Source organism: Salminus brasiliensis, chromosome 24, assembly GCF_030463535.1.
Source record: "Salminus brasiliensis chromosome 24, fSalBra1.hap2, whole genome shotgun sequence".
In the NCBI taxonomy this organism is placed as follows: domain Eukaryota; kingdom Metazoa; phylum Chordata; class Actinopteri; order Characiformes; family Bryconidae; genus Salminus; species Salminus brasiliensis.
Genome location: NC_132901.1, coordinates 8012158 through 8022907, shown reverse-complemented (window position 1 = coordinate 8022907; position 10750 = coordinate 8012158). Strand labels below are relative to the sequence as shown.

The window sequence follows — 10750 nt, the reverse complement described above, 5'->3', positions numbered from 1 at the left end:
CGTCACTTTAACTCAATCCACCTTCATCATAAAACTGAGGCCTTTGACCGCCATACTATTTTACTTACTCTACCCTCGTCCTTTTGCCTTGCTCCGACCCTCTACATCATAAGTCTAGCTCTGAACCTATTCTTGCTCGCTCGAATCTCACCATTAACCTAAGGCTTCAACCAAATTCATCTTTTAGTGAACCAAACCAAATAGTCCTAATACAAAATAACTCTGTCCTCCCTCTTAACCTAGTACAACATAACCTTAACATCATTCTAACCATGAAACCAAATAACCCCATCCGCCGTCTAACCCCAAAATAAAATAACCCATTTTCATTCATACTCTAATACAAACCCCACCACCTTCTCTCTCCAACCCTAAAATGAAATAACACCATCCTTCCTCCAACCATTATACAAAATCACTCCCCATCCTCATTCGAACCCCTCACATGAAACAACTCCAATCTCATTCTTGTCCTAAAACAAATTAACCCCATCCCTCCCTCTCTCAATAAGCAACACACCAAATTATTATTTTTAAACTTTTACTTTCATTTAACCCATTCCATGCAGTCATGACCATTCTACTTAGATGTGCATTCCTCAGTAGGCCGAGGCCATGTGTATCCAAATCATGAGGCTGATGGCTAATGTTGAAACTCACTTTTACTGAACCTTCCTTTGTATCCTAAGGCAAAGGCTTAAGCTCACCGTCACTTTAACTCAATCCACCTTCATCATAAAACTGAGGCCTTTGACCGCCATACTATTTTACTTACTCTACCCTCGTCCTTTTGCATTGCTCCGACCCTCTACATCAAAAAAATATCTATGAATCTATTCTTGCTCGCTCGAATCTCACCATTAACCTAAGACTTCAACCAAATTCATCTTTTAGTGAACAAAACCAAATAGTCCTAATACAAAATAACTCTGTCCTCCCTCTTAACCTTGTACAACATAACCTTAACATCATTCTAACCATGAAAACAAATAACCCCATCCGCCGTCTAACCCCAAAATAAAATAACCCATTTCCATTCATACTCTAATACAAACCCCACCACCTTCTCTCACAAACCCTAAAATGAAATAACCCCATCCTTCCTCCAACCATTATACAAAATCACTCCATCCTCATTCGAACCCCTCACATGAAACAACTCAAATCTCATTCTTGTACTAAAACAAATTAACCCCATCCCTCCCTCTATCTCAATAAGCAACACACCAAATTATTATTTTTAAACTTTTACTTTCATTTAACCCATTCCATGCAGTCATGACCATTCTACTTAGATGTGCATTCCTCAGTAGGCCGAGGCCATGTGTATCCAAATCATGAGGCTGATGGCTAATGTTGAAACTCACTTTTACTGAACCTTCCTTTGTATCCTAAGGCAAAGGCTTAAGCTCACCGTCACTTTAACTCAATCCACCTTCATCATAAACCTGAGGTCTTTGACCGCCATACTATTTTACTTACTCTACCCTCGTCCTTTTGCCTTGCTCCGACCCTCTACATCAAAAGTCTAGCTCTGAACCTATTCTTGCTCGCTCGAATCTCACCATTAACCTAAGGCTTCAACCAAATTCATCTTTTAGTGAACCAAACCAAATAGTCCTAATACAAAATAACTCTGTCCTCCCTCTTAACCTAGTACAACATAACCTTAACATCATTCTAACCATGAAACCAAATAACCCCATCCGCCGTCTAACCCCAAAATAAAATAACCCATTTTCATTCATACTCTAATACAAACCCCACCACCTTCTCTCTCCAACCCTAAAATGAAATAACACCATCCTTCCTCCAACCATTATACAAAATCACTCCCCATCCTCATTCGAACCTCTCACATGAAACAACTCCAATTTCATTCTTGTAATAAAACAAATTAACCCCATCCCTCCCTCTATCTCAATAAGCAACACACCAAATTATTATTTTTAAACTTTTACTTTCATTTAACCCATTCCATGCAGTCATGACCATTCTACTTAGATGTGCATTCCTCAGTAGGCCGAGGCCATGTGTATCCAAATCATCAGGCTGATGGCCAATGTTGAAATTCACTTTTTCTGAAGCTTCCTAAGGCAAAGGCATAAGCTCACAGTCACTTTAACACAATCCACGTCCATCATAAACCTGAGGCCTCGTTTACAAAGCTGCTGTTACTCACTCTTCCTAGATCACATCTGCACTAAACACACTTTCACCGCCATACTTTTTTACTTACGCTACCTAAATTTACTTACTCTACCCTCGTCTTTTTGCCTTGCTCCGACCCTCTACATCAAAAGTCTAGCTCTGAACCTATTCTTGCTCGCTCGAATCTCACCATTAACCTAAGGCTTCAACCAAATTCATCTTTTTGTGACCAAACCAAGTAGTCCTAATACAAAATAACTCTGTCCTCCCTCTTAACCTAGTACAACATAACCTTAACATCATTCTAACCATGAAACCAAATAACCCCATCCGCCGTCTAACCCCAAAATAAAATAACCCATTTCCATTCATACTCTAATACAAACCCCACCACCTTCTCTCACAAAACCTAAAATGAAATAACCCCATCCTTCCGCCAACCATTAAACAAAATCACTCCATCCTCATTCGAACCCCTCACATGAAACAACTCCAATCTCATTCTTGTCCTAAAACAAATTAACCCCATCCCTCCGTCTATCTCAATAAGCAAAACACCAAATTATTATTTTTAAACTTTTACTTTCATTTAACCCATTCCATGCAGTCATGACCATTCTACTTAGATGTGCATTCCTCAGTAGGCCGAGGCCATGTGTATCCAAATCATCAGGCTGATGGCTAATGCTGAAATTCACTTTTACTGAACCTTCCTTTGTATCCTAAGGCAAAGGCCTAAGCTCACGGTCACTTTAACTCAATCCACCTTCATCATAAACCTGAGGCCTTTGACCGCCATACTATTTTACTTACTCTACCCTCGTCCTTTTGCCTTGCTCCGACCCTCTACATCAAAAGTCTAGCTCTGAACCTATTCTTGCTCACTCAAATCTCACCATAAACCTAAGGCTTTGAATAACTTCACCCTTCTGTGACCCAACAAAAAAAGCTTGTGGAGATACTTATTTCCTCTCTTTCCTAACCGTATGCCTGGTTATATATACTAGACAGCTTTCATTACAAAGATCAAGTGTATAGTTCTAGGCTTCAAGTCAACCCTAGTATGGTTTCCTGCCTCACTATTCCCCACCTGTAAGGCTGATCTCCTCTGGACTGGTCTTTCACAGGTGATGTGCAGCTTCATTTATCCCACTTAGCATTACAACCCCACGCCATACAGTTAGTATGGCACAGTATTTTAGTTTGCTGCTCTGCCCCTGAATCTTAGTATACTATACCAATTAAATGCAGACAAACAACTAAGTAAGTTGATTTACATACATACATACACTGAAGGGCATTCCTTTTACAATAATGGCTGCAGAAGCACTCATGGGGGAAAAAAAAAAAAATAATAATATTAATAATAATAATTAGTATTATAGTTTACCATCGGCGACTTTGTTCTTGAATAAAACTGCTCTTTCGAAGAAACCGTGGGTGGCTCTTAAAAGAGCCGTTGGGTTTGGATTACGCCGCTATCACCATTTACTTGGAGCTCGTGTACTTGGTGACGGCCTTTGTGCCCTCGGACACGGCGTGCTTGGCCAACTCACCGGGAAGGAGCAGACGCACAGCGGTCTGGATCTCCCTAGAGGTGATAGTAGAACGTTTGTTGTAATGAGCCAAACGGGAAGACTCACCGGCGATGCGCTCGAAGATGTCGTTCACGAACGAGTTCATGATGCCCATCGCTTTGGAGGAGATACCGGTATCAGGGTGGACCTGCTTCAGCACCTTGTACACGTAGATAGCATAGCTCTCCTTCCTGGACTTTCTGCGCTTCTTGCCTCCTTTCCCGGCCGTCTTGGTCACGGCTTTCTTGGATCCCTTCTAGGGCGCGGACTTATAAATGTTATATATAAATTATGTTTTTTCCTCCTGAAAATGAGCTTCTTAACAAAGTAACCGGGAGATTCATAACCACCATCATTGACTTTATTGAAACAAACAAATATGATCAACTCTTTGTTCGCCTTCCCGCGCATTTTTAATCTACAGGGCTTAATCTGTTTTTCGCCACAGCGGCGTTGACGGCGACTATCAGGATTTATATATATTATAGGACGTATAGTTCTGATTTTACCAACGCATACGGGGGGGGTGTAAAACAATACATATATACAAAGTAACATATATGTACTCTTCCCGTATATTACATTCTTAATACAGAGTATCCGGGAAACTGCCTTATTTGAAACAAACAAGCTAAGATTAGAAACAGGCTCTTTTGCTGGATTTGTGAGTGGCTCTTAAAAGAGCCGTTGGGTTTAGAGCTGTTCAGGCCGAGCGTTTAACCTCCGAATCCGTACAGAGTGCGTCCCTGGCGCTTCAGGGCGTACACCACATCCATAGCGGTGACGGTCTTTCTTTTGGCATGCTCAGTGTACGTGACTGCGTCCCTGATCACGTTTTCCAGGAACACTTTGAGCACACCGCGGGTCTCTTCGTAGATCAGACCGGAGATACGCTTGACGCCACCACGACGAGCCAGACGACGAATAGCCGGCTTTGTGATACCCTGGATGTTATCGCGAAGCACTTTACGATGACGCTTGGCGCCTCCTTTTCCAAGGCCTTTGCCGCCCTTGCCTCTGCCGGACATCCTAGCTGCTTTTTTTCTCAGTCGACGAGAAGAGAATCTATGAAGCTGGAGCACCCGAGGCACGCCAATTATACCCCTCTATAGGACCTAAATGAAAGCAAGGGAACCGAGCGACGTCACAGTACATCAGCTCCGCCTCATACTCTGTACGTGTGCAGAACGCTTGTTTTGCTGTATAGCCACTGAGTGGGTAGCCATACAAAATACAGTCAACCAGAATTCCGTTCTCTCTGGATGTACTCATGTTCAAAATAACGCAGCACACTTTGGATCATGCATAACCTTCACTGTGAATACTTTAACTCAACATGATTTAGCTTTGAAACCTACAGCCTAGCTCCAGACCTGCTTGACCATATAATGACGAAGTAACCTAAACTGCAATTAAGAGCTAAAATCATTTCTGAAATAGATTGGTCTTATGGCGAAATCTTAAATAAATAAATAACTGAATAAATTCATACAATTCAGTGACCTAGGCATAAGATGAACTGTTTAGTGAGGCTGTGTATGAGCCTACTTTGAGTCACTGTAAGAAGTGGATAGGGGCCATGTGGCCTTTGTAAATAAACATTTATGCACTGTTTTCTAAAAATCAATTACTACAATAATAAGTGTGTATATATATATATATATGCGATCCTAAACCGCACTCCACTACTCCCTAGTGCACAGCGTTTTTTCGTGACACCGTGCACTCCATAGGGAGTAGTGAGCTGCTTGGGAATTGGACAGTGCAACTCCGGTTCTAATGTCATAGCTTTTTCTGAGCTTTTTTACTGTTTAACTATTGGCCAACGAGCGAAATTGCATTGTTTTTTTGTTTGTTCGTTTTTTCGGTTGACCGATGCCGTTTCGGCAACTAGCTAATAACGAAAATAATCTTTTGTAAACAAAACACTAGCTAGCAAGCTACACAGGCCGCCCAGCTCTGAAAACCAGAAGATACGCTGCTGGTAGCCGGGTTTAAGCACGACTGTTTCTCCCTCACTTGCTCCAAATAACAATATAGAGAACTACGCACGTGTCCGTAATATCGTTATTTTTGTGATTAATTTTTAGACACCTAGCCATCATGCTACTCTCCGAGGTGGCTTCTCGATTTCAACCACGGCAGTAAACGTATAAAATGTTGCTAGCTATATACACGGTTTCATAATAAAACCTGACTGACTCGAGCGAGTGTGTATTTATCTGACAGGTATTTACACTCGCTGGCGTAATGCTATTGTTTGTACCATCCGAGTTAGCTAGCATGCTAATCGCTATGTTAGCTCATGTGTGGACCTGAAAAAGCAAGTTAACTCAAATCACTCAACAGCCACAAATCACGGCTGTATTGCGTACTTTTATGCTACAACTCCGCATGTGGCACTGCACTGTGGTCAATAAATAATGACCCCTCATAATTAGGCTCATATTTGTGCTTTACTGTTTATGCTGGCCGAGTTAGCCACGCTGCTAATCGCTAAGCTGGCTCCAAGCTATGTACAACTCCACACATAGATCCAGCAACGGCAGTTCTACGTCGATTTGCTGTGACTGGGTGTACAACTTTAGGCTCTCCGCAAAATCGACTTATCGGATTTCAGTATCCACTTCATTTTTGGCAAGTTAGCAAACGTTATCGTGCCAACAGCGACACAACGGAGCTGACCAGGTCCAGTCTCCAGCTCACGCCTATTCCACAAAGCAACGCAAAGTGTAATGACTCACATGTCGTCATGTAAAGACGACGTTTCACATGTATGAACATTAAAAGTAGTTAACATAGGTCTTAACACGACAAATACCTCGGTCAGCCGTCCACTCCCCTCTGATGGCTGTCGCCATGTGCGCCTCGGTCTCGTATACAACAAAGTCACACTACATCACGCCATTCTAACGTGCGTAGCGATTATTTCACACACACACACGACAAGAGTACGTGTCCTCCCTCAATGCACCTGAATGCCTGAATAAATGACATAAATGGCTATTTAGTACTAGGGTTACGACCTTGCAAGCATAAAACAAGCACACACTGAGATCAGCCCACTACTGTACACCATGGCACACGGTTTACTTTTTACTGTGACTGGACGTGCAGTTATCGGATTTCATCATTAGATGAAGAGAGGGAGGGTGGTAGGTAGGAAGGTAGGTAGGTAGATAGATATGTATACATAGAGAGATAGACAGAGATAGAGAGAGAGAGACAGGCTCCATGACAACATATTGAACAAGAAAATCCACATACAAAGGGTTTGCAACGTTTAGAAAATACAACGCCAACAACCCAGTACAACAATAAATCAAATTCAAGAATTAAAGAGCCGGATCACATGAATGGTTCAATCAATAAAACACTGTACGTCATCTATACTTTTCGAAAACGTTCTAAAACAACACGTGATTAGTCCTAATACATGGCACGTGTGTCAATAGGCTGAACTTGTAGTTAGGCATCATGGGAATTGTAGTCCTTGATCTTGACACTACAGGATAAAGACACATTGTGTCATTGACACATTGACATAGACACACTTAAAGGAAGCATAGTGTTTTATAGATTCAACCAGTAATTTGTTCTTTTTTTCTTTGTCAACACATATTGCTCAAACACAAACCAGTACAGGGTTTGTATTTTCTGTCAGATTGAATAAGTATGCATCAAGCTCTCTCACTCTCTCTCTCTCTCTCTCTCTCTCTCTCTCTCTCTCTCTCACACACACACACACACACACACACACACACACACCCACACACACACACACACTCACACACACACACACACACACACACACAACCACCACCACTGACATATTTCTGCACATAAAATAAAACAAGGCCAACTTAAACTAAACCCACACCATTTGGATTCCTCAGGTTTTCACTATACATCTTCTAATAAATCTTCTTCTAAAGTCATATTGGTTAGCAGTTAGTGGAAGAGAAAGGAAGGAAATAAATTGTGGTGAGCAAAGTAAGTGTAAAGCTCATGATGAAGTCAGGATGAGTGGTAGCAGTTCGGCTGGACCTACCTCTTAGGCTTCTGATGGAGTTTCAGGGCTAGGCCCTAAGACTATGTAGTTGCAGAACGTGAATGGAGTAGTGATGCCATCTGGTGGTCAGAATATGTATCTGCCAGGCCAGGTTCCATATATTTTCAGACGTATTCCCTCACAACATTCAACATGACATGACTTTAAACATTTGAACCTTGACATCACTAAACTACAGTTTTGGATCAATAAATCCAGGTGAAGATACTGAGATACCCAGTTACACTATACATGAGTTACATGAGGACAAAGTCAATACTGTGGTTTAAAAACACAAACATGACTTTTGGAGTCCTTTGTCTAGTTAGAACCCACACTGCAAGATAGATAGATAGACAGATAAATAGAATACATGTGAAAATGCATTTGAAACTAACTGCAGATGAAGGACAGTGCAGTTATGAAAAATAAGAAATGAAGTGGACAGATGACGATACATAAAAATTTTATAACAACACTGTATTATTAAGTAATAATAATAAAGTGTTAGTAGTGTCCAGGAGTGCAAATGTATAGGATGTACAGTAAAGTGTTAACACTGACATTGGCCATTAGAGAAGATCTTCACCAATGAGAAGTGAATGTAGGAATAATACTAACATGTCTCATACCCACACAATTAAATCTGTGCAAAAATAATTTTATTTGGCAAGGTTTTATCAGCTTATATTGAGGTTAACATAATAATCATAAATCAATAAAGAACACCGCTCATCTGCTATCAAGACCTGACTAAGGAGCTAGAGGCCAGTGGAGCAAAGCTACAATTACGAAAAGCATACGCACCATCGGTGCAAAAAAATCTTTAGTTAGGCATCATGGGAATTGTAGTCGTTAATCTAATACACTACAAGTTAAAGATATAGTGTCCACAGAGACATTTAAAGAAAGAAAGAACAAACACAAATCGAATAAATGGTATATTATTGCATACAAGGGAAAAGCTCCTAATGAGGCCAACTAAAACTACATGTTTACCCCTTGGATTTCTCAGGCTCGCTTTACATCTTCTAATAAAAGTCATGCTAGATTAGATAAACACAGAGGGAGTTAATGTTGCTTTAAGTAATGTTGCTTTTATCATATGTTGCAGTTAGTGGATGATAAAGAAATATGGAAAGACATTGTGGTAAGCAAAGTAAGTGTAGAGCTCATGATGAAGTCAGGGTGAGGGGAAGCAGTTTGGCTAGACCTACCCCTTAGGCTTCTGATGGAGTTTCAGGGCTAAGCTTTAAGTCTGTTGTCGTAGTACGTGAATGGAGCGTGGATGCCATCTGGTGGTCAAAATGTAAATCTGCAAAATATAAAACAATTCATCTTTTTTTTTAGTTTTTTTTTTCTTGGTCCACAGAGACATTTAAAGAAGCAAAATCAGAAAGAAGAGAAAGAGTTCAATTTGAGAAGCACAAAAAAGCTAATTCACAAGTGAGTACGGCTGGCTTTTGATACACTTTTGTTAGCACTTTTGTATTCATTTGTTACTTACCTATGCCTTGAAGAAAGTCTCTGACCTAAACCTGGCAGGTTAAAATGATTTTTTTGCACCGATGGTGTGTATGCTTTTCGTAATTGTAGCTTTGCTCCACTGGCCTCTAGCTCCTTAGTCAGGTCTTGATAGCAGATGAGCGGTGTTCTTTATTGATTTATGATTATTATGTTAACCTCAATATAAGCTGATGCATACATACATACACATAACCATACAGCATAGAATTTAAGGGCTCTAAAGGGGGAGGGGAAAAACGTCATTCATAGAATTGCACTACTCTACAGTTTGTCTCAATGGCTTATAGTAGTGAGCGAATTGTTGGCTTTTTACCTAACTGATAAAAAAGTGCCTTAAATAAAGAATGCTTCTATCAAGGATTCTTTATCTAAAGCCATTTGATCGAGTTGTGGAAGGAGGTAATACAGTCTGGAGTAAAAAAAAATTCTGTCCTACTTTATCATTAGCATATTGTTAAAACCCAAACAAAAATCATCCCGCAAGACATGTAATGACTTTTTAGATGTATTGGTGCAGTTAACAATCATATTTAATGTGTATAAAAATTGCAGTGCCCTAAATTAAGTTTTCATTGCCTGGTAGCATGACAACTGGTTATCATGCTGGCTACTAAAATGCCCAAATGTTCCTTGGTAGATCTTAGTAGACTTACTGGAGTTCACAACCATCTGTCATATGTAAAAGCTGTAACATTCACACACATACACGTATACATCTATGTTTTTAGCGTTTGCATTTGCGAGTTTGACCACACGATGGCATCCACGCTCCATCCATGACATATATCCACGATACCAAAACAACGGTGACGTTTGCAATAGGGCACTTCCTAAATCCCTTACACTGTATACACTACACAGAAGTGCACTTCTCTAGTCAAGTCTTTTAGGCTTCTGATGGAGTTTCAGGGCTAAGCTTTAAGTCTGTGGTCATAGTACGTAAATGGAGCGTGGATGCCATCGTGTGGTCAAAATGTAAAACAATTAATCTTTTTTTTTTGGTCCACAGAGACGTTTAAAGAAGCAAAATCAAAAAAGCGAATTCACAAGTGAGTACGGCTGGCTTTTCATTCACTTTTGTTAGCACTTTTGTATTCATTTGTTACTTACCTATGCCTTGAATGATTAAAATTATTATTTATTTTTTTTTGCACCAATTTGAGGGTGCGTATGCTTTTCCATATTTTAGCTTTGCTCCACTGGCCTCCAGCTCCTCGGTCAGGTCTTGATAGCAGATGAGCGGTGTTTTTTACTGATTTATGATTATTATGGTAACCTCAATATAAGCTAATACACAGAGTTTAAGGGCTCTAAAGAAAAGGAAATAAAGGTCCTACATAGAAGTGCACTACTCTATAGTTTGTCTCAATGGCTTCTAGCAGTGAGTAAATTGGTGGCTTTTTACATAACTGCATGCTGTTTGGTTGTCATGATGGCTAATAAA

At 40.3% G+C, this 10750-nt stretch overlaps 2 protein-coding genes across 2 annotated transcripts; both read right to left on the bottom strand.

Moving 5' to 3' along the window:
* Positions 1 to 3639: 3639 nt before the first annotated feature.
* On the bottom strand, positions 3640 to 4139 carry LOC140546363 (histone H2B-like). The gene is made up of 2 exons (XM_072669552.1): positions 4104 to 4139; positions 3640 to 3984 (listed from the first exon to the last, which is right to left on the bottom strand). The coding sequence occupies exons 1-2, from the start codon at positions 4137 to 4139 to the stop codon at positions 3640 to 3642; spliced, it is 381 nt and encodes a 126-aa protein (XP_072525653.1).
* Positions 4140 to 4444: 305 nt separating this feature from the next.
* LOC140546978 (histone H4) lies at positions 4445 to 4756 on the bottom strand. The gene has a single exon (XM_072670461.1). It carries the CDS (start codon positions 4754 to 4756, stop codon positions 4445 to 4447), a length of 312 nt encoding a protein of 103 aa, XP_072526562.1.
* Between the last annotated feature and the right edge of the window lie 5994 nt (positions 4757 to 10750).